Below are 23,383 nucleotides of genomic sequence, written 5' to 3' on the forward strand. Positions count from 1 at the left end.
TCAGTAAAAAAGTCAGTAGAGAAACTGTCAGGTGACACACTTGGGCCCTCAGCTCTGCCAGGTTGCTGCCAGGATCTGCTGCTCAGTCACGTCCCCGGAACAAGATGGCGACGGTTGGAGTCAGTGGATCTGGCCGGATGGGGTAGCTGGAGACCAGGGCTGCATTCACCTCGGGGGAGTGGACGCTTTGGCCATCAGCGACCCCCCCTTCATTGACCTCAGTTTCATGGTCTGTGTGCTTCGATGGCAAGTTCCAGGGCACCATCAAGGCTGAGAATGGAAAGCTGGTGCTCAGTGGAGAAGCTGTTAGCGTCCTCCCGGAGTGGGATCCTAGCAACGTTCCAGGGGGAGAGGCTGGCCCCGGGTGTGCGGTAGAGTCCGGTGCTGTCTTTGCCACTCTGGAAGGGGGGGTCATTACCTCTGCCACTTTTGCTGATGCCCCAGTGTTCGGTAAGGGAGCAAACCATGAGGAATAGGAGAATTCCCTCCACACTGTCGGGAATGCCGCCTGCACTACAGCTGCCCGGCCCCCTCGGCCGAGGTCGGGCGCTTGTGTTCCCAGAAGACAGGCCGGACGTGGTGCTGCCCGGCACGGCTCCCCTGCTGCTAAGGCTGTAGGCAGACTCACACCTGAGCTGAATGGGGGGATCACGGGTCCCAGTGGATCTGTTGCCTGAAGAAACCCGCCAGATGTGGCCAGAAAGGGGGGAAGCAAGAGTCATGGGGCCCCAGAAGAGTGGCTTGGGCTTCACAGACCAGGTTCTATCCCATGACTTGAATAGTGGCACCCAGTCTGTCGCCTCTGCTGCTGCTGCGGCCTTCAATCACCATTTAGTTCAGTGTGTTTCCTCGGGCAACAATGAGTAAGATGACAGCAACCACGTCGTAGGTCCCGTGGTCTCCGTGGCCTCTAAGGGGCCAAGTGGGAAGCTGCGGATCATCATCTCTAGCCAGGAGAGGAGCTCATACCCCTAGCCTCTGTCCCTAGCATCCTAGACTGGGGATCCCATGCCCATTCACATCCTTGTCCCAAAGCTCTCCAGCGGTAGGGGGGAGAAACCTCGAGTCCCAAATGGCGTGCCATCAATAAAATCACTATTCAGAGAGAGAGAGACAGAGACAGAGAGAGAGACAGAGAGAGAGAGTGAAAGGCCAGAGCGAACAAGCACAGTGAGGAAATGTGGCCAGGTTGCATTTTGTCTGAACAAGATCAGCAGGCTTGGTGGGCCTTGAGCGTGGCATGAGTCCACGGTGGGATACAGCAGGGAAAAAAGATTCAGCTTCCAGGAATAGGATGCCGGGAGCCCGCAGGAGCACGGGAGGTGTTTTCCTAATTGTTCGTTGAAGACAAAGCCCAAGAGAAAATTTCATCTGAGAAATGAACAGCCCATCAGACAGCGTTAATGAACACCCTGGGCGTGCCAGGCACCGAGCTGAGGATCCCGAGAAAGGAGCCCCTGCCCTTGGGGAGCCGGCCTCAGCCTGAGGAGGAGACGGCATGCAAACAGCGAGATCCGTACGGATAAACTGAGGATAATCCTTAGAGGGATTGGGGGAAGCTTCCCGTAGAAGGCCCGCTTTTAGCAGGGACTCAAGAGGCAGAGGCCAGGAAGGCGAAGGAGCGCTGTAGGCCAGGAGCTGATGGAAGCGGGGACGAGGCAGGAGCCGTGCTCGGAGGGCGTCGGGACCCTTGGGCCGGCCAGCGGTCGCCCCCTCAGGCCTGGAGCTTCCCTTGTTCGGGCTTCCGGAGCCCCTCTCCGATGATGGCGACGAGGTGCTGTGGCCGATCGGCCCGTCTCGCGCCTTGGTGAGGCCTGACTGGGCGATGCTTTGACAAAGGCGGCGAAGTCTCCGCTGGCGCTCGGCCCGCACCTCCAGGTCCTGAGGGCCCGTGGCGGCCCAGCCGCAGGGCAGGGACACCTTTGGTGGGCTCCGGGAGGCCGCCGCGGCGGAGGGGGCAAAGGCGAGCTCCTTCCCGCGCTCCACACTTGCAGTACACGGCGGCCCCCCCTTCCGCACCCTCTGGGTGCATCTAGAGAGCCCCAGAATAAGGCACAAGGGCGGAGCCCTCCCCATTCCAGGCCTTCAGCTCTTACTCTCGGGGGACAGCCTCAGACCCGGGAATTCTGGGGGTGGGCCTGATTGTTCTAGGGGGCGGGGCCCGGATGCTCACCCCTCGGTGGGAGAGCGAGACCCAGGGACTGGGGGGGCGGGGCCCCAACTCTCCTGACGTGGGCGGGGCCCTACTGTTCTCCGGCTGGGGGCGGGGCTCAGCTGCCCTTCCCTCGGGCTCAAGTTGGAACCACACAGAACTTTACGTACCCCTTCCACCCCCCCTGTCCCCCTCCCCGTCCCCCCCTACCCCCCCCAAAGTGTGCAGAGCCCTCACTGCCGTGCATTCCGTTGCTCCAAGCCTCAGTAGAGACAGGTGCTCCTCCCATAATCCTTCTGGAGGAGGGGTGCCCTCCCTCTAGGATCCTTGAGGGCTCACCCCTGCCCTGCCCTGATGTCTGTCCTGGGTGAGTATCTGGGAGGGCCCCCCGAGGAACAGTAGTGCTCTTCCCCCCACCCCACCCGTCCGCTAGGACTGAGCCGGCTCCGTTCACTTGGGCCACTTGTTGGGCGGAACAGAAAGGATTGTTAAAATGGGAAGCGGCCATTCCAGAGGACCAGAGGAGCGGTCACTTGTCCAGGGCCCTACTATGGCCCCTCGCACTGGGGTCAGTGCACATCACTCACTCGGCTTCGTGACCTTTCTCTGGCATCATAATAGGGGTTCCTCTCTTTAGACGCAGGCTGTGCTCGAGCTCGGAGCCCTTCTTTCTCACCCTTGCCTCATGGAACCCCTAATTCTCTTCAAGGCTTAGCTCAAGGGTCCCCTATTCCAGGCGGCCTTTTCCTTTTTTCCCTCTCTAATTCTCTGTGATCCTTTGTTTTATTTTTCCTTTAAGCTGAGAATTTTTTTAAATGATATATTTTTTTATTTTTTCCAGTTACATGGAAAAAAAAAATGTTTTTAAAACGTTGAGTTCCAGATTAACTCCTTTCCTCCCCTCTCACTTCTGCCCCATTGAGAAGGCACACGTGAAGTTGTGCTGTAATTTTTGTCAAAGTCATGTTGAGAAAGAAAACAAATTCCTCCCCCCCCCTGCCAAAAAAAAAATAACCTGAGAAAAAAGTTTAAAGAAAAAAGTATGCTTCAGTCTCTTTCTCTGGGTATGAGTAGCAGTTTTCCTCAGAGTCCTTCAGAGTTGTCTTGGAGGTTTGTGTTGGTGAGAGCAGCAGAGTCATTCCCAGCTGATCATCCTACAACATTGCTATTATTTTGTACACAGACTCTTTCATTTTGCATGTGCTCATGCAGCACTTTCCAGGTTTTTCTGAGAGCATCCTGCTCATCATTTCTTATAGAATAGTATTCCATCACAATCCCATACCACAATTTATTCAACTGTCCCCAGTTGACGAGCATCCCCTCAATTTCAGTTCTTTGCCTTGAGAAATGAGCTGCTATTAATTTGTACAAATAGATCCTTTTCCTTTTCCTTCCCCCTCCCCCCTTTAGAAAAAAACATGGTGGTATTGTTAGGTCGAAGGATCCACATGATTTTATAGCCCACCCTTTGGGCATAGTCAATATCTTTTGATCAATTATTGGGGAATGGCTCTTAATTTGTAGCAGTTTGTCTCAGTTCCCTATTCATTGGAGAAAAAAGGCCTTCAGAGAAACTATCTTCAAAATTCTTTTCACAGTTGCTATTGCTAATTGTTCCTCCTCTCCTCCAGTTGTTTTCTCTCTCCTTTTACCCTGTCCCTTCGCAAAAGTGTTTTACTTCTGATCATCCGCTCCTCCATAGACTGTTCCCCCTTCTCTCTTTTCCCTTCCCCTCCTACTTTCCTGCAGGATAAGATAAATTTCAATACCCGTATCCTCTTTGAGCAAATTCTGATGAGATAAGGTTGACTCCCCTTCCTCTGTCCCTCTCCTCCTCCACTGTTTCAGCTTTTTTTTTTTTTTGCCTCTTTTATGGCAGATAATTTATGCCCTTCCACCTCTTCCTTTTCCCTTCTTCCATACATTCCCCTCTTACCTCTTAATTTTATTATTTTGGATATTATCCCTTCATATTCAGCTCATACCAGTGCCCTCTGTCTAGATATACTCCTGCCATAACAATGAGAAAGCTCTTTTGAGTTACAAGGGTCATCCTTCTGTGTAGTAATGTAAATAGATAAAACTCATATCTTTTCCTAGTTATTTCCTTATGGTTTTGAGTTTTGTATTTGAAAATTAATTTTTCTGCTCCGCTCTGGTCTTTTTATTGCGAATGCTCAAATGCTTGAAATTCCTCTATTTCACTAAATATCCATTTTTTGCACCTTATGAATTATATTCAGTTTTGCTGGGTAAGTGATTCTTGGTTGTCATCCTAATTGCTCTCCAAAATATTAGATTCCAAGTCTTCCAATCCTTTATTAGAGAAGTTGCTAAATTCTGTGTTCTCCTGACTCTGGCTTCCCCATACTTGAATTGCTTTTTTCTGGATGCTTGCAGTATTTACTCTTTGACCCTCAGAGTTCTGGAATTTGGCTATAATATTCCTGGGAGTTTTCATCTTGGGATCTCTTTCAGGAGATAATCAGTGGATTCTTTTGATTTCTAATTTACCCTCTGGTTCTAGAATATCAGGATGTCTTCCTTGATCATTTTTTGAAAGATGATGTTCAGAATTTTTTCTTTTTTGATCATTACTTTCAGGTAGATCAATAATTTTTAAATTATCTGTCCTGGATCTATTTTCCAGCTCAATAATTTTTCCAACAAGATATTTTACATTCTTTTCTATTTCTTCATTCTTTTGGTTTTATTATATTGCTTCTTAATTAAAACAAAACAAAACAAAACAAACATTAGTTTCCATTTGCTCAATTCTAATTTCTAAGTAATTTTCTTAAGTGAACTTTTGTATTTCCTTTCCCACTTGGCCAATTTTGCTTTTTAACTTTTTCTTTTGCATCTCATTTCTCTTCCCATTTTTTCTTCTGTCTCTTCTATCTCTGTTACTTGATTTTCAGAATCCCTTGTAAGCTCTTCCATGGCCTGAGACCATTGGAGGCTTTGGATAGAGTTGGGAGTCGGGAGGCTTTGCTTTTGTTATCTTCTTCTGAACATGTTTTCATCTTTCTTGTCATCATAGTAACTTTCTATTCTCAGAATCTTTTCCTGTTGTTTGCTCATGTTCCCCAGCTTATTACTTGGACTTTAACTCTTTGTTAAAGTAGGCCTCTGTGCAAAAATATTTGTGGCAGCCCTTTTTGTAGTGGCAAGAAGCTGGAAACTGAGTGGATATCCATCACTTGAGGAATGGCTGAATAAGTTATGTTACATGAGTGTTATGGAATATTATTGTTCTGTAAGAAACGACCAGCACGATGATTTCAGAGAGACTTGGAGAGACTTGTATGAACTGATACTGAGTGAAAGGAGCAAAACCAGGAGGTCATTATATACTTCAAAAACAATACTATATAATGATCAATTCTGATGGACGTGGCTCTTTTCAACAATGAGATGATTGAGGCTGGTTCCAATGATCTTGTGATGAAGAGACATCTACACCTAGGGAGAGACTGTGGAAACTGGATGTGGATTACAACACAACCTTCTCACTCTTTTTGATGTTTGCTTGCATTGTTTTTTTACTCATTTTCTTTCCTTTTTGATCTGATTTTTCTTTTGCAGCATGATAATTGTACAAATATGTTTACACATATTGGATTTAACATATATTTTAACATAGTTCATATGTATTGGACTACTTGCCATCTAGGGGAGGGGATGGGGGGAAGACGGGGAAAATCTGAAAAACAAGGCTATGCAAGGGGTCAATGTTGAAAAATTATTTGTGCATATGTTTGAAAATAAAAAGCTTTAGTTAAGAAATAATAAAATAGGCTTCTGTTTCTGGGTGCAATGGCCCAAGGAGGGGTTTTTAATGCTGTTTTCAGAACTGTTCCTAGAGACCTGTAAGCTTTCAGTTCTTACAAAGAGAAGCGTGTTTGAGCACTCTTTTCTGCTCTGTACTGAGAGGAGAGTGCGATGCTGCCCTAGGACTGTGAGATGCTAAAAAGAGCCCTTCCTTAGTGCTAGTAAAGATACTTCCTGTGGGCTGAGGCCTTCAGAGCTGCCCTGCTACTGCCCACATTCACTCTTGGTTTGCTGGTTTCCCAAGGCCATCACCCTGCTGTCCATCCAAGTTATCTTAGGTGTCTCTGGGCTGAGAGGTCTGGAAACTGTTGGTACTGATTCGGAGGCCCAAGGGCCACCTGTGCTTTGCTGGAGCCTGGGCTTCCTATGCCAGACTACGAGGGACTCCCGCTCTAGTTCAACAGACCCTTCCTGCTGACCTTCTAAGTTGTCTTTGGCTGGAAAATTGTCCCCTCTGACTTTGTGTGGGTTTTGACTCTAAAATTTGTGTAGAATTGTTATTAGAGGGGCTGGATGCATTCCTGCCTTCCCTTTGCCATCTTGGCTCCATTTCCTCCCTGAAGGCCTTTCTCTGGCCGCCAGCAGCTGGGAGTTCCAGAACTTCCTCTGCTTCTTAGGTGGTTCCGGGGCTGAATGCCCACCCAGAATGTCAGCGGGGGCTGCGCCATTTGGGCGTGTGACCCGATGTAGCGCAGAATCTGTCACCCAGGGGAAGCGGTCAAATTGAATTTATCAAAGCACGAGGTTGGTGAAGTTTGTCTGGCTCCAGGTCAGTGGGAGGCCTTTGTGAGGGCCCTGGCCTGGTCCCAGGTGGCAGCCATTGAGGGCCTGCTCCAAAGACCAGTGGATTCCATGCAATTCTCAGCTGTCCTCGAGGGATCTAGAATGGTGGTCTCTCCTCTAGAGCAATCTGTGCCCTAAGAAAATAGTTGTTGGGCTTGCGGTGGAATCACAAGGGCAGGGCAGAAGCTGGCCAACAAGCACTGGGCGTTCCTAGGTGCCAGACGCTGCCCCCTACCCACTGGGAGCTGACATGTCACGAGGAGGAGACAACCACCAGCTGGGGGCAAACAGGAATCCGCCGGATGAGGGGCAAGGCCAGGCGCCCCACTGGGCGGGGCATTTCCTGGGGAACCAGAGGGCTGCTCTTAACCCAGTGCAGCTTCCCTGCTGTTTATCAATGCCCCGCCGAGCTCTCCCTCCTCCCCAAAGAGGCGCAGAGTAAGCAGGGTCTTGGCCACAACGGTTCTCAAGAACCACTTTGTTCCACGGCCCAGGAGCCCCCCAGGCCAGGTCTGCTGCCGGCCATTGTGGAGAAAGAAGCCGGGGTGAGCCTCACAGGCAGCAGCGTCTGGGTGCCAGGTCCTTCTGGTCCAGGAGCAGGGTTGGTGATGGCTCTGCTTGTCCCCCTAAACCGCTTCCCTTTGGCCTCGGGGCCCGTGGAGTCAATTTCACCTCCCTCTGGACTGTGCGGTGACTGCTGGGGGTCTCCGGCCTTTCCTCCAACCATCCATCAAAGGGGTTTTCCTAGAGCAGGCATGTGACCATGTCAGCCCCTACTCAGTAAAAACTTGAGCGGTTTCCTTCCTGTTTGGCCTTCAGATCCTTTCACAACTTGCACTCCCTTCCCGCTTATTCTTTGTGCCCACAAGTCCGCTTTGCCCAGTGAGGCTCCATCTTCCACCTCTGGGCATTTCTCCCATGTCACCCGTGCCTGCCACATTCTCCCTTCTTATCTCTACCTCCTTCAATTCTCCCCTAAAAGGACACCTGCCCCGGCCCCCTCGATCCCCGGCTGGTTCTCTGGTGATTATTGTCGCCCGTTCTGCCCCGGCCCCCTCGATCCCGGGCTGGTTCTCTGGTGATTATTGTCGCCATTCTTCCCCGGCCCCCTCGATCCCCGGCTGGTTCTCTGGTGATTATTGTCGCCGTTCTGCCCCGGCCCCCTTGATCCCGGGCTGGTTCTCTGGTGGTTATTGTCGCCCGTTCTGCCCCGGCCCCCTCGATCCCCGGCTGGTTCTCTGGTGATTATTGTCGCCCGATCCCGGGCTGGTTCTCTGGTGGTTATTGTCGCCCGTTCTGCCCCGGCCCTCTCGATCCTTGAGCTTGTTCTCTGGTGATTATTGTCGCCCGTTCTGCCCCGGCCCCCTCGATCCTTGGGCTTGTTCTCTGGTGATTATTGTCGCCGTTCTGCCCTGGCCCCCTTGATCCCAGGCTGGTTCTCTGGTGATTATTGTCGCCCATTCTGCCCCGGCCCCCTCGATCCCGGGCTGGTTCTCTGGTGGTTATTGTCGCCCGTTCTGCCCCGGCCCCCTCGATCCCGGGCTGGTTCTCTGGTGATTATTGTCGCCCGATCCCGGGCTGGTTCTCTGGTGATTATTGTCGCCCGTTCTGCCCCGGCCCCCTCGATCCTTGGGCTTGTTCTCTGGTGATTATTGTCGCCCGTTCTGCCCCGGCCCCCTCGATCCCGGGCTGGTTCTCTGGTGATTATTGTCGCCCGTTCTGCCCCGGCCCCCTCGATCCCGGGCTGGTTCTCTGGTGGTTATTGTCGCCCGTTCTGCCCCGGCCCCCTCGATCCCCGGCTGGTTCTCTGGTGATTATTGTCGCCCGTTCTGCCCCGGCCCCCTCGATCCCGGGCTGGGTTCTCTGGTGATTACTTTTGCTCATTCTGCCCCGGCCCCCTCGATCCCCAGGCTGGTTCTCTGGTGATTATTGTCGCCCGTTCTGCCCCGGCCCCCTCGATCCCCAGGTTGGTTCTCTGGTGATTATTGTCGCCCGTTCTGCCCCGGCCCCCTCGATCCCGGGCTGGGTTCTCTGGTGATTATTGTCGCCCGTTCTGCCCCGGCCCCCTCGATCCTTGGGCTTGTTCTCTGGTGATTATTGTCGCCCGTTCTGCCCCGGCCCCCTCGATCCCGGGCTGGTTCTCTGGTGATTATTGTCGCCCGTTCTGCCCCGGCCCCCTCGATCCCGGGCTGGTTCTCTGGTGGTTATTGTCGCCCGTTCTGCCCCGGCCCCCTCGATCCCCGGCTGGTTCTCTGGTGATTATTGTCGCCCGTTCTGCCCCGGCCCCCTCGATCCCGGGCTGGGTTCTCTGGTGATTACTTTTGCTCATTCTGCCCCGGCCCCCTCGATCCCCAGGCTGGTTCTCTGGTGATTATTGTCGCCCGTTCTGCCCCGGCCCCCTCGATCCCCAGGTTGGTTCTCTGGTGATTATTGTCGCCCGTTCTGCCCCGGCCCCCTCGATCCCGGGCTGGGTTCTCTGGTGATTACTTTTGCTCATTCTGCCCCGGCCCCCTCGATCCTTGAGCTTGTTCTCTGGTGATTATTGTCGCCCGTTCTGCCCCGGCCCCCTCGATCCCGGGCTGGTTCTCTGGTGATTATTGTCGCCCGTTCTGCCCCGGTCCCCTCCATCCCAGGCTAGTTCTCTGGTGATTACTTTTGCTCATTCTGCCCCGGCCCCCTCGATCCCCGGCTGGTTCTCTGGTGATTATTGTCGCCGTTCTGCCCCGGCCCCCTCGATCCCGGGATGGTTCTCTGGTGATTATTGTCGCCCGTTCTGCCCCGGCCCCCTCGATCCCGGGCTGGTTCTCTGGTGATTATTGTCACCCGTTCTGCCCCGGCCCCCTCGATCCTTGGGCTTGTTCTCTGGTGATTATTGTCGCCGTTCTGCCCGGCCCCCTCGATCCCTGGGCTGGTTCTCTGGTGATTATTGTTGCCCGTTCTGCCCCGACCCCCTCGATCCCCGGCTGGTTCTCTGGTGATTATTGTCGCCCGATCCCGGGCTGGTTCTCTGGTGATTATTGTCGCCCGTTCTGCCCCGGCCCCCTCGATCCCGGGCTGGTTCTCTGGTGATTATTGTCGCCCGATCCCGGGCTGGTTCTCTGGTGATTATTGTCGCCCGTTCTGCCCCGGCCCCCTCGATCCCGGGCTGGTTCTCTGGTGATTATTGTCACCCGTTCTGCCCCGGCCCCCTCGATCCTTGGGCTTGTTCTCTGGTGATTATTGTCGCCGTTCTGCCCCGGCCCCCTCGATCCCGGGCTGGTTCTCTGGTGATTATTGTCACCCGTTCTGCCCCGGCCCCCTCGATCCTTGGGCTTGTTCTCTGGTGATTATTGTCGCCGTTCTGCCCCGGCCCCCTCGATCCCTGGGCTGGTTCTCTGGTGATTATTGTTGCCCGTTCTGCCCCGACCCCCTCGATCCCCGGCTGGTTCTCTGGTGATTATTGTCGCCCGATCCCGGGCTGGTTCTCTGGTGATTATTGTCGCCCGTTCTGCCCCGGCCCCCTCGATCCCGGGCTGGTTCTCTGGTGATTATTGTCGCCCGATCCCGGGCTGGTTCTCTGGTGATTATTGTCGCCCGTTCTGCCCCGGCCCCCTCGATCCCTGGGCTGGTTCTCTGGTGATTATTGTCGCCCGTTCTGCCCCGGTCCCCTCCATCCCAGGCTGGTTCTCTGGTGATTACTTTTGCTCATTCTGCCCATGGCTCATTTGCACACAGTTGTTCACGTATTGTCTCCTCCATCACTCTGTGAGCCTCCGAGACTGGAACTACCTTTGCCTTTCTTAGCAAAGTTCCCAACAGCAGACATTCATCACGTGCTTATTGGTTGCCTGACATATATTTTTCAAAACCTAGGTAACTGAAGTTGAGTTGATCTTTTGGATTGTTTTTATATCAAAATGTTCAAGTTTGTTGATATTTGTAAAGAGCATAATTTTTTAAAATGAACATTTAAGGAAGAAAATTAGTTTGAGACTCTATCGACTAGCTCTGTGACCCTGAGCAAGTCACTTAATCTCAATTGCCTTAATGACCAAAACAAAAAAAGAAGAAAAAGAAGACTGCAAGACTTATATACTACCGACTATTAAGACATTTACTAGATCCTCACAGAAACCGGGAGGGAGGCGCTCTTATGCTCCCCATTTGACAAGCACACAAACAAGCATGTTGAGGTGCACAGAAGTGAAGTAACGTGTCCAGGATCCCCCAGCTTGGAAGTTTCTGAGGCAGGATTTGAATTCAGTTCTCCCTGACTCCAGGCCCAGAGGCCGGTGCCATGTGTGACCACCCAGCTGCCTGGATGAGGTAGTTAAGGCTTTACTTTGTGCTAGGTCCCAATACCTCAAGAAGCTTCTCTCCCTTTGAGGGGGACGGTTTCAGGTGGGGGGCGGCTTCCCCAGCCATGGCGGGGGGGGGGGGGGAATGTGCCCTGAAGTAGCCCAGGAAGACCGGGGAGAATCACCCAGGCAGGCAGGCGGCTTGTATTGAGTTCCTACTGTAGACCAGGGCTGTGTGAAGTCACGAAGGAATCAGGGCCTCGGAGGCGGGGAGGGTGTTCGGAGACCCGAGGGGCCCCTGCCCCGGCCCCCCTCGGAGGAGAGTGGCAGTTTCCAGGCTCTGAAAGGGATGTTTTCTGGGGCTCCTGTGGGCTCAGTCCGCCTATGGATCGGGAAGGGGTCGCTCATCCTGTGGCTACTAGGAAAGTCCTCCCTGGGTCCGAAGCATTTCCCCTCTTCCTTTGGCTGCGATAACAGGACCCTCAACATTTCAGGGCACGGCTGCTTGAGGGCAGGGGGACCCCGGAGAGGGACCAGGGTGCTTCTCTCACCCTAGTAAGTCACACCCAAGCGACCTGGCCCTTCTCAGTTTCTAGGGTCCGTGAATGATCATCAGCAGGCCATGCCCGCCCGCCGCCCGCAGTGACCGAGGGGAGGGCTTGCCGAGATAGCCGCGCGCTCAGGGATCCAGGCGGGCTTCCGTGTCAACAGAGAGATTACCTGGGAGTTGTGAAGACGCTTTGGAGCCAGAACAGCCGGCGCCCTCAAAGGTAATCGGGATCGTGGAACGAGCGGCACGAGAGCCTAGACGGTGTTCTCAGAATGAGGCGCCCGAGGTCAGCAGGGGCTGCGAGAGGCCTGGGGGGGCAGGGGCTTGGCAGGAGTCGGGGATCCCACCCGGAGAGGGCGCCGGGGGGCAGGCCTCTCCCCACGGGCCCTCTGCCACGGTCTCATGTGATTCCAGGTGCCTTCCGGCAGGGAAGATGGACTTGGGCAAGAGCAAGCTCCTGCGCACCGGCCTCAACGCCCTGTACCAGGCGATCCATCCCGTCCATGGCATCGCCTGGACTGACGGCAAGCAGGTCATCCTGATGACCATGCAGCTGCAGAACCAGGAGCCCAAGTTCGGGAACTCGCGCATCATCGGGCAGTTCGAGCACGTGCACGGGCTGACCTGGAGCCCCCCGGGCGGCAGCAGCAGCCCCACGCTGCTGGCGGTGCAGCACAAGAAGCACGTGACCGTGTGGCAGCTGTGCGCCAGCCCCTCAGAGCGGAGCAAGCTGCTGGTGTCGCAGACGTGCGAGATCGGGGAGCCCTTTCCCGTGCTGCCGCAGGGCTGCGTCTGGCACCCCCACAAGGCCATCCTGACCGTGCTCACCAGCCGCGACGTCTCCGTGCTGCACTCGGTGCACTGCGACAACTCGCGGGTGAAGGCCGACCTGGTCAAGGTGCACGGCTTCGTGCACTGCGCCTGCTGGACCCGGGACGGCCAGCGGCTGGTGGTGGCCGTGGGCAGCTCGCTGCACTCCTTCACCTGGGACGAGGCCCAGAAGGCCCTGCACCTGTGCTCGTCCTGCCCCGTGTTTGAGGTGGGCAGTCCCATCTGCTCCGTGCTGGCCACTGTGGATATGCAGATCGCTGTGGCCACCGAGCTCCCACTGGACAAGATCTGCAGCCTGGGCTCCATGGAGGCCCTGGAGATCTCCCCCTCATCCCGGGCGGGCAGCACGCAGCCGCCCTTCGTGGACCCCCGGAAGACCTCCGGCAGCTCGGAGCCCTCCTCCTCCTCCTCCGCATCCGTCTCGTCTTCGTCCTTGGACTCCCTGGTGCTCTCTCAGATTCTGCCCAGGAGCTCCCGGTCGGAGTCCAACTCGCTCTTCAACATCCGAGACAAGGACTGCTTGTCTGCCATGGATCAGGACTCCTCCCATCTGGTCCTGGTGACCTTTGACAGGATGGTCACCGCCACCCGCAAGGTGGGCATCCCCGGCATCCTGGTGCCGGACATGCTGGCCTTTGACCCCCGGTCGCAGGTGGTCGCCGTGGCCTCCAACATGTGCCACATCATCCTGATCTACGCGCTGGGCTCCTCGCTGGCTCCCAGCGTCCAGTGCATCCGGTTGGATTCCTGCGAGAGGCCCAAGGGCATCTGCTTCTTGTCCGACAAGCGCCTCCTGATCCTGGTGGGGAAGCAGAAGTTCACGGACCCCACCTTCCTGCCCTCCTCCAAATCCGACCGCTACACCATCCGCCTGCTCATCAGGGAGATCAGCTTCGAGGACGAGCCCTCCTGGAGGTCCGTCTGGAGCCAGCAGGACTTCTGCAACGTCAACGTGACGCTGGGCATGGCCACCAAGAAGAAGCTGGGGGAGAACCACTACCCCATCTTCTACCCCCCGAGGAAGGAGCTCCTCCTCCCCGGGAGCCTCACCATCCACTCTCGGACTAGCGGCAAGACCCTGATCGAGGAGATCTCGGAGCCTTCCCAGAGCTCCAGGTTCAACTCGCCGCCGCCCCCCGCCGCCGCCCCTGCAGAAAGGGTGGAGCCCGGCTCCGGCCCCCAGCCCTCGACCCTCCCCAGCCCCCACGCCAGGCCAAACTCCCCGAAGAACCACTGCCGCCTGATACACGAGCCCCTGAACCTTCCCCAGGGCCAAGCCGCCACCAACGAGAAGGAGGAAAGCCGGCTGTGCGGGACGCTGGACAGGCTGTCCGGGAACTTCACGGACCTCCAGCAGCGCCTCTCCGAGCTCCTCGACCTCCTGCGCAACCAGAGGCAGTCGCCGACCCCCACCAGTTACCCGCACTCTCAAGACCCAGCTTTTCTTCTCATCACCTACCAGGTAACTGGGGGTGGGGGCTTCCTCTGTCCCCCACCCCCTAGGCGAGTGGAGTCCTGGGTGTGCCGGGGGGAGGGGAGAGGCTTCCTCTGTTCCCCACCCCCTAGGCGAGTGGAGTCCTGGGTGTGTGGGGCTGGGGGGGGGCTCTCCCGATTTCTGCATTGGCGTCTGCTTCAGTGACGGGCGGGGAATCGTCGCTCCTGCCCTCGCTCACAGTCGGGGAGCCGAGGGGACCCTTCCTTTAGGATGAGCGTTTCTTTAATCGTTGGCAGGACGCAGAAAGGCAGAGTGCGCTGGGAAGCCATTTTGAACTTTGAGGTCTGTGGTTTCTTTGGGTTTTCAGCTCCCGTGTCCGTAACCCGGGAGGTCCCCGTCCCGTCCCCCTGAAGCTAGCGGGTGAGGAGTCCTAAACTTGTCCAGCATTTGTCGGCCAGGAGTCGGGCAGAGCTGGAGGAGGGGCTTCTCGCCCTTCCCGCTAGTTCACTCCTCGGACGGGGAGTCCCTCCATTGATGCAGATCGCAACATAGCCCCCTAATATAATGCCGTAAGGGTTGCAGAGCACTTTGTGGAGGGGATTTCATGTGCGCCTCATTCTTCGCTGTTAGAGATGATTTTAGACAGAAATATTAAATATGGCGCCTTTTTTTTTTTTTTTTTTTTTTTTTAAATAAAAGAGGCTGTTTCCATTAGGCCGACGTGAGGAACCTTAGGTTAACAATTCATTCTCTTTACATGGCCTTGTTTATCCAATTGCAAGAGAGATAGGAACCCTCTTGCAAGGAAGAAGCTATTTCTGATCAAAGCGGAAGTGTTCCTTTTCACATCCTTATAACAGGCAGGGCCAGCGGCCCCCCAGGCTGCCCCTCTGCTGGGTTAGCCTCTTCTGGGACAACAGGGCGTTCCGTCAGGATGGCCCCTAGCTTGAATCCTAGAACCTAACACGGCAGGGGGAAGGGCTGGGGAAGGGGAGAAGTGGATCCCTAAGAACAGTCATGGGGAGGGGGCAAGCGGGGGCTGGGCAGGAGCTAGGGATGCAGCAGAAGCAGTGATCTGAGGAGAGGAAGATGGGACACGGCATGCTGTGACCAGGACAGGAAAACATCCAAGTCAGTTCTGTTAAAACTTTCTTTGGGAGAAATGGGGAGTTTCCAGGAAAAAAATATTCATTTCGTGTGTGACAAAATACGGCTTAAATGTTTAAAAGCTAATTTAAAAAATCCTCATCTTTTACCTTAATCGCCTCGTCTTCTTGTCTTTCCCCCGTTCTGGTTCCTGAAGTCCGTTCCCCGGCAGAGGCTGAAGTTTGAAGCTCTCTGAGGTTGCTTGAGGGGGCTCGGCTCAGGGTTCGGGGGACCCACAGCGGCCTTATTGCCGGGTAACAGATTCTGTCCTTGGGCTTGAAGAAGCCCTCCTCCGCAGGCCCCGTAGTGGACAAGAGAGCGGTCCTTCTCTGCGATGGCAAGTTGCGCCTGCAGATGGTCCAGCAGATGTTCGGCCTCACTCTAGTGGAGATGCAGCATGGTGAGTCGGTCTGGGGCTGGGGAGCCCAGCAAGCATTAAGCACCTGCTGTGTGCCCAGCGCTGTCGGATAGGGGATCAAAGGACAGAGCAGTTGGGGGGAAGGGGCTGCTTGCCTCCCTCCATGGGCTTAGCTACACCTACATTCAGGCCTCCAGGGGAAGGGGCGTTTGAGGGGTGACAGGGAGCCTTCGTGTAGAAGGTGGAGCCTGGACTCGGAAGGACTGAGGAGCGAAAGAGCCCTGGAACACACTGAAGGAGGCCAGGGACGTTCAGCGGAGAAGTTTGTACCTGAGCTCTCAGAAATGTTGAGACAATAGGGAGCCATGCTGGATGTGACGGCCTAGAGGGTGACGAGGTCTGGTCGGTGAAGGAAAGCTTGCAATAGGGAGAGACCAGGGCCCAGCCCAGGTTGTGGTCATGAGGGTCTGAACGAGAGGAGGGGCTACGTGAGTGGAGAGAAGGGTTCAGGTGTTGTGGAGGGAGATGTGGCGAGAGGAGGGACAATGCTGGAGTTCAGGACTTGAAAGCCCGAAGGAAGGGTGGGGCCTTGCCAGAAAGATGCATGTTTGCACCTTGGAAGCCGATCAGGAATTAATTGGAGATGAAATAGCCTTATCTTAAAGAATAGTCTTAGAACGAGTAATAATTCCACTGAAGAGAATGGCGCTAATGAGACAAGGAGCAAAGGCAGTAATCTCAGGGAAAATGATATCTGAATGCTTCCATCAATAAAATAGAGAAAGATAAGGACAATGAACTGGGTATACAATTAAAAAAAATTGGAAATCCTAAAAATTAAAGCTGAAATTAACCAAATTAAATGTAAGAAAACCTTTGAATATACAAATAATACTGAAGGCTTTATGAAAAAAAAAAACCCAGTAAAATAGAAAAACCGCTTTGTTAATTGATTAAAAGAAGAAAATCAAATCACTCGCATTAAAAATGAATACATCATTAATGAAGATGAAATCAAAGCAATTATAAGAGTTATTTTACCCAATTACATGCCAGTAAATACAATGATTTAAATAAAAAGGAAGAATACTTACAAGACTATATAAACTTCCTAAATTAGCATCAGAAGAAATAGAATATCAAAATAAATCTATTTTAGAAAAAGAAATTGAATAGGCAATAATGAGAAGAAAAAAAAAACATTAGGACCAGATAGATTTTGAATTTTACTATTCTACTATTCATTTAAAGATCAATTTGTTATCTCTATATATGCATATATATATATATATATACATATATATATATATATATAAAACTTATTTAAGATTAATCTGAAATAAGTTATAAGTTGTCACTAACAAAACCCTGCAAGAAGACAAACTAAGATGTACCCCATTTAAAATAATAGTAGGCAGCATAAATTGCCAGAAAATATATCTGCCTAGACAAATCCCGTAACTACATGAATATAATTATAAAACAAATAAAATCAGATTTAAATAATGAAAAAAAGTATCAATTATTCATGATAGGAAGAGCCAATATAATAAAAATGATCATTTTGCCTCAACTACTCTGTTTAATACCATCCCAATTAAATTACCAAAAAGTATTTTATTGAGCTAGAGAAAAATGAAACTAATTTAAAACAAAAAGTCAAGAATATCAAATACTAATGAAAAAAAATGTAAAGGAAGGAGGCTTAACCTTATCAGATTTTAAACTATAAGGCAGTAATTACAAAAACTCTCTGGTATTGGTCATGTACCAGAAAGGTGAATCATTGGAACAAAGTAAATGTACAGTGCTCAGTAAATAATTAGTAACTTTGGGTTTGACCAATGTAAAGATTTAAGCTTTGGGGATAAGAATTCACTGTATGATGAGAAGCAAAATTTGTTGGACAAGCTTTGGAAGGCACTGTCTGGAAGAAATTGGGTACAATCCAATATCTTATGGCATTTTCCAAGATAAAGGCAAAATGGATACGTGACCTAAATATAAAGGGAGCTATCACAAGCAAAATAGAACATGATATTAGATAACTTAAAATTAGAGCGCAAATATGATTTAAAAGACTTACGAGTGAAAGAAGAATTTATGAATAAATTAGAGCATTGTGAAATATAAAATGGATAGTTTTGATTATATTTAGTTTAAAAAATTTGTAAAATAAAAGCAGTGTAGCCAGGATTAGAAGGAAAGCAGAAAATTTTGGGAGAAATTTTGTAGACATTTTCTCAGAAAAATGTCTCGTCTCAAATACATTGAGAATATGAGTCATTCCCCAATTGATGAATAGTCAAAGGGTATGATCGAGCAGTTTTTGGATAAAGAAATCAAAGCTATTTATAGTCACATAAAAATGCTTTATATTATTGATTAGAGAAATGCAGATTAAAACAACTCTGAAACACCATCTCTCCGATGGGCTAAAATCATAGAATGGAAAAAAATGACAAATGTTGGAAGAGTTTAAAAAAACACAGACGTTAGTTACACTGTTGGTGGAACCGTGAACTGATCCAACCATTTGGAGAGCAACCTGGAATCATGCCCAGAGAGTTATAAAACTGGCGATACCAATATTAGGTCTGTTTCCTGAAATGTTCAGGGAAAGAGAGATCCTGTGTTCTGAAATGTTTATAGCAATTCTCTTTGTGGTGGCAAAGAACTGCAAGTCGGAGGCTGCCCATCAGCTGGGGATTGGCTGAACAAATTATGCTGTATGATTCTGTGCTAAAGAAAGGATGAGCTCGATGACCTTAGAAAAACACAGGTAGACTTGTGTGAAATAGGAGTGAAATGAGCAAAGCCAAGAATACATTGTATACGTTAATGGCAACATTGTCCAAAGAATCCACCTCCAGAGAAAGACCTGATAGAGTCTGTTGCCTCTTGTGGTTTTACATGTAGTGATACATTTGTATCAAATGGTGGCCTTTCCTAGTCTGGAGCGGGGTGAGAGGGAGGGGGAAATGAATGTAACAGTTTTAAAAAGAAATAAGCAAGTCTGCAAGAGAGAAACATTTGTATGGGGCATGTTGCATTTGAATGGCCCTGTGGCTTCCCATCGGCATGTCCCTAGGCACTTGGTGATTGGGGATAGAAGCTCGGGGGAGAGAGATCTTGGGGTGTTACCTGTACAGAGATGACGATGAGGTCACGAGGAAGAAGAGACCGGAGGGCTCGGGACCTAACCCTGGGGGCCACCTGTGGTTAGGGTGTGAGCTAGAGAGGATCCACTCAAGGAGACAGAGGAGGAGTGGGCAGAGAGGGAGGAGGAGAGCCAGGAGAGAGTCCTAGAAACCCAGAAAAAAGGGTCTCTCGGAGGGGAGGGTGAGCAGCAGGATGAAAAGCTGCAGGGAGGTCCGGGAGAGTGAGGATGGAGAGAGGCCTCTGGATCTGGACACTGAGACGACACTGGTCGCTTTGGAGAGGGCAGTTTTGGTGGAAGGATCAGGTTGGAAGCCAGATGGCTTCAGAGAGCAGGAGAGGAAGCGGAGACCCCGCAGGGAGCAGATGAGACACAACAGCCAGGAAAGGGGTTTGGGGGGATAGGGAGACCTGGACATTGTGGGTAAGTGGGAAGGAGCCAGCATAAGGAAGAATGAAGAGCAGTGAGGGGGGATGGTAGGGATGGTGGTGATCTGGAGGAGGCGGGATGGCAGGGATGGTGGTGATCTGCTGGGGGAAGTGGGATGGCTCATGTGAACCTCCCCGCTTCAGGCCCTTCTCCCTCGCACCCCAGACCTTCCAGCTGACAACACGGAGGCCTCGGGCTGACCCTTGAGCCAAGGCTGCTCTGAAGCCCCTTCTCTCTTGACCATCTTTAGCCATGTTTAGCTCTCACTGAAACTCTGCCTCAGTTTCCATCCCGGAGCTTTTGTGAGCTTCAAAAGGGAGATGTGGACGCCAAAAGCATGAGCAGCGAAGGCGGGTCCCGGGGTCAGGAACACTTTCTTGCGTGCCCTGCGCTGGCTTGGTGCTGTTGGGCACCCAGCATGTGTGAAGGCGGGGTTCTCGAGAGGTGCTGGGCAAGGCTCTGGCCTGAGAAGGGGGATCAGAAGGGCAGAGTGTTCGAAAGCAAAACAGGCCGGAGACCTTTCCCCCGGCTGCAAGAGGCAGGAGCCGTGGACAGCCGGGGCCCTCCTGGGGCCTCTCGGGCCAAGGGCACGGGCTGCTCGGCAGGAGGAGGGCTGACCCCTCTCTCTTGGACTTCCAGGCTCCCTCTGGATCCTCCTTTCCGCCGACAGCGAAGGCTTCATCCCGTTAATCTTCTCGGCCTCCCAGGAGATCATCATCCGCGACGGCAGCGGCAGCGCCGGCGGGCAACGGCAGCAGCAGCGGGTAGCGCCAGTGCCAGCGCCAGCGCCCACGGCAGCGCCTGCGGGTTGGGTTCTCCCATGCAGTGAGGCGGCGTCCTTCTGCGGAGCGCACATTTGCACCTGAGCGGTGCCCACCCCTCTGCGAGGCTATTCTGCGCCGTTGAGACGTCTGGCACTCTCAGGGACAGTTGGGTCTGAAAGGGGCCGCTGTGTCACTTTGCAGAGAGACAGGAAGAATACAGTCTGGTGACGCTGCCGCCACCGCCACCAAGGAGTCTCTCTCTTTCTGTGGCTGCCACGGGGGCTGAGGGCGTCCAGGCGCCAACGAGGCTTGAGCTACGAGCCGGGGGAGTCACGACCCCTGCCTGCCCTCGGCTTCCTCACCTGTAAAATGGCCATCGCCACGGCCTCCCTGCCGGGGTGGTTGTGAGGACTGTAAAAGCTTATCCCAGTACCTGGTACGCAATAGGCCGGTTCTGTTCCTTCTAGCACGCCCCGCCCCAAATGCTCGGGCCTGGCTCCGCGAGGAGGGCGTCCGCGGGGACCCCGCCTGTGGAGAAGGACACCAGAGGAAGACCAGAGAGTGGGGGGGGAGCCAGGAGCAGGGCCCCGAGCTGAGTCTTGAGTGAGGGAACCTCCGGATGCTGAGAGGCAGAAGAAAAACGGGGAGTGTTCCAGGGAGGAGGGGATGGCCCGGGCAGAGGGAAGCCACAGATGCTGGCTGGAAAGGGAGGTAGAGAGGCAGCTGGGAGAAGCCTGGGGGCGGGGGGAGAGCTCATTTGCTCCTGGAGGTGATGGGCCCTGAGAAGGGGGGCAGGGTGGCTAGACTGGTGCTTCAGGAAGATCCCTGTGGTGGCTGGAGGGGGGAGAGATGGGGACAGGCTGTGCTCTCCCCCCCTGACTGCGGGGTCCAGGCTGGGGGGGAGCCTGCACCGGGCTGGAGTTGGGTCAGAGGAGAGAGGAAGAGGAGGCGCTGCCCCGAGATGTGGAGGAGGTGCAATGGCTGGGCCTGGGGGAGCTCCTGCTGCAGCCACATTGGTGCAAATCCCCTCTTCCTCCTCAGCCAGCTTGCTTTTGAGCAGCTGCTCTGATTTCTTATTTCTTCCATCTTTGGGAGGGCAGGAGGAGGAGGAAGGAGGGGAAAAAAGGAGGGATAATGGAAGGAAAGCGAGAAGGAGCAGGGGAGAAGAGAGGAAGAAGAGAGGAAGGAAGGAGGAAGGAAAGATGGAAGGAAGGAAGGAGGATAGAAAGGAGGAAAGAGGGAGAATAGAAGGAAAAAGGGAAGAAGGAGCAGGGGAGAATAGAGGAAGGAAGGAGGGGAGGATAGATAGAAGGAAGAAGGGATAGATGGAAAGAGGGAAGGAAGGGAGATAGGAGGAAGAAAATGAGAATAGAGGAAGGAGAGAGGCTAAAAGGAAGGAATGAAATGAGAGAAGACAGAAGGAATGAAAGGAGAATAGAATGAAGAAAGGATAGAGGGAAGGAAGGAAAGGAGAATAGAAGAAAGGAGGAAAGGAGCAGAGAAGAGGAGGAGAGGAAAATAGAGGAAGAAAGAGTCTGGAAGGATGTAAAGGAGGAGAGAAGGGAGGAAGAAGGGGTAGAAAGGAGGGAAGAGGGGGCTTGCTCCAGCAGCTGCCAGGATTGCAGTGGGGGGCATGGCTCCCCACCGGCTGCCACATCTCTGCTTCCTGCCGTCTCAGGGGCCTGGCCGTCTGTGCCCACGCACCCTCCCCTCCCCAGCGTGCCGCTCTCCTTGCGGCTCCTTTCTTCAGAGCCGGCCTGCCAGGCCTTGGCTTTGCTCCTGGCTGTTTCGAGAACTCTCCTGAAGGCCTGTGGGCCCCCGGCCTCAGGACCTCCCAGGCGCTGAAGGCTGGTTTCCCCGGGGACTCCCTTCTTGGATTTTGTTGCCCGTGAATTGTGGGTGTCTTGGCTGCTGTTTCTCCCCTTGGTGTCCACTTGGGTGGGTGCCCAGAAGGAGTCTTCTCTTCCTCTTTATCCTTTTTTAAAAATAGGATTGTCGGCCACCCGGCCATTGTCGCCCGTTTGCCAGCCAGTTCAGGCCCGCGGCCTGTCACTTTTGTATTTAAGCCCCCCTTCGGACACCACCTTTGTGGCCATTTGTCCGCCTCTCCAGGCCACTTTCCCCTTCGGGCTCCAGCCTGTGCTCCTGGAGCCTCCGTTTCTTGAGTGATAGTGCCCCCGGCAGCTTGGGCCTGCGGACGTCGGGAGGCCTCCGGGCTGACCAGAGTGGTGAAGCTCTTGTGGCTCCAGGCCTGGGAAGCCAGCCGAGCGCTTTCCTCTTGTTCCTTGGGCCCTCCTCTGTCATCCCTGGGCTCCCTCCCGAGTAGCCAGCTCAAGAAGAGGCTCAGGAAGGGCCTTGAAGCCATCTTCGAGCTCTAATGATGCAGGGGCCCCTTTCCCTCTTCCAGCCCTGCAACATTCTGGGGCTCTTCAGGGTTCTGAAGAAGGTGGCCGGGTTCCCTCCCCATTGTCTGTGATAGGACCTGTGGAGGACCCCGTAGGTCCCTGGGCCTCATACAGACCTCAGAGCCCAGCCGGCCTCTCATAGGAAGGAAGGGGTGCTAAGCTGTTGTCTGAGCTAATGGCAGACGGGCCTGGTGCCGGGGCTGAAGGGTTTAAGTCCTCTACGAGGACATGCGCCTCTGGGCCAGGCACCGTCACCCCCTCCAGACTTTCCTGCCGACCCTTTGGTCTTCTCTGCCGCAGGCCTCGGACGCTAGGCCCTCTGACACACTCCTTCCAGATGAGGTAGGGTCTGGGGCCTTCCCTCCTCTTCCTGGGCTATTTCCACTTTTTGAATGAATCTAAATGTGAGAATTGGGGAACTGTGCTCGGGGATCCTTTCTGAGGCAGGCGGCCACCCTTGGCCATCTCCTCTTTGGGAAGACAAAGGAAGAGGGTATGAGCAGGAGAACAGAGCTCCGGGAGCCAAACCTTTTTGTTGACAAAAACATGGCTTTCCTTTTGGATTTTTCCTGTGCTTCAATCTGCTTGTTAAATTAAATTTTGATTCCTTTACTTTGAATTACAATGATGTCTGCTCTGACTGAGTATTCCACAAATGTTCTATTTTAAAAAATAGTTTTATGGTCCCTGCCCTAATGAGGGGGGGCTCTTTGCCTCTGAGTGACCTGCATCTCACAAGTGTGGAAGGCCCACGGCAACCTGGGCTCTTATAAAAGAGTCTGAACTTGCAACTCTTTCCACGACCTGCCTTCTCCCTGCGCCCCAAGCCAGTGACAAAAGAGCATTGCCGAGCACAGAGGCAGTTAGTCCAAGTAAACATTAAATGCTTTTTGTTTTCCAGGGACTGCGCTAAGAGCTAGAGATAGGAAGGCAAAAGGCAGTCCCTGCTCTCAGGGAGCTTACAGTCTAATGGGGAAGACAACATGCAAACATAACCCAGCAAGGTACACGTAGGGACCGGGACACGAGAAGCAAGGCTCTGGATTGAAGGGGCTGGGGAAGGCTGCCTTCAGAGCAGGGCTGGGGATCCCTTTTTCTGCCAAAGGCCATTTAGATCTTTATGACATCATACAAAATTATCAGCACATGGAACTTAGGCAGTGGCAGATTGCTATATCTAGTTTTTGGCTCATCGTCGCTGGTAGTTGCTTTAGCAAATGATTTCAGGGGCTATATATGGCCCACGGGCTGGAAGT

General features: G+C 53.1%; 1 protein-coding gene across 1 annotated transcript in view; it reads left to right on the forward strand.

The window, feature by feature from the left end:
* Positions 1–22,746, forward strand: part of WDCP (WD repeat and coiled coil containing) — a 32,215-nt gene extending 9,469 nt beyond the window's left edge. The window contains 5 exon segments of the mRNA XM_074285346.1: positions 11,639–11,885; positions 12,014–13,892; positions 15,294–15,411; positions 19,598–19,696; positions 19,699–22,746. Of these exon segments, the coding sequence (XP_074141447.1) occupies positions 11,872–11,885; positions 12,014–13,892; positions 15,294–15,411; positions 19,598–19,696; positions 19,699–19,787 (2,199 nt within the window). The 5' untranslated portion in view covers positions 11,639–11,871 and the 3' untranslated portion in view covers positions 19,788–22,746.
* The last annotated feature ends 637 nt before the right edge of the window (positions 22,747–23,383 follow it).

The sequence above is a fragment of the Sminthopsis crassicaudata genome, chromosome 2, assembly GCF_048593235.1.
Source record: "Sminthopsis crassicaudata isolate SCR6 chromosome 2, ASM4859323v1, whole genome shotgun sequence".
In the NCBI taxonomy this organism is placed as follows: Eukaryota; Metazoa; Chordata; class Mammalia; order Dasyuromorphia; family Dasyuridae; genus Sminthopsis; species Sminthopsis crassicaudata.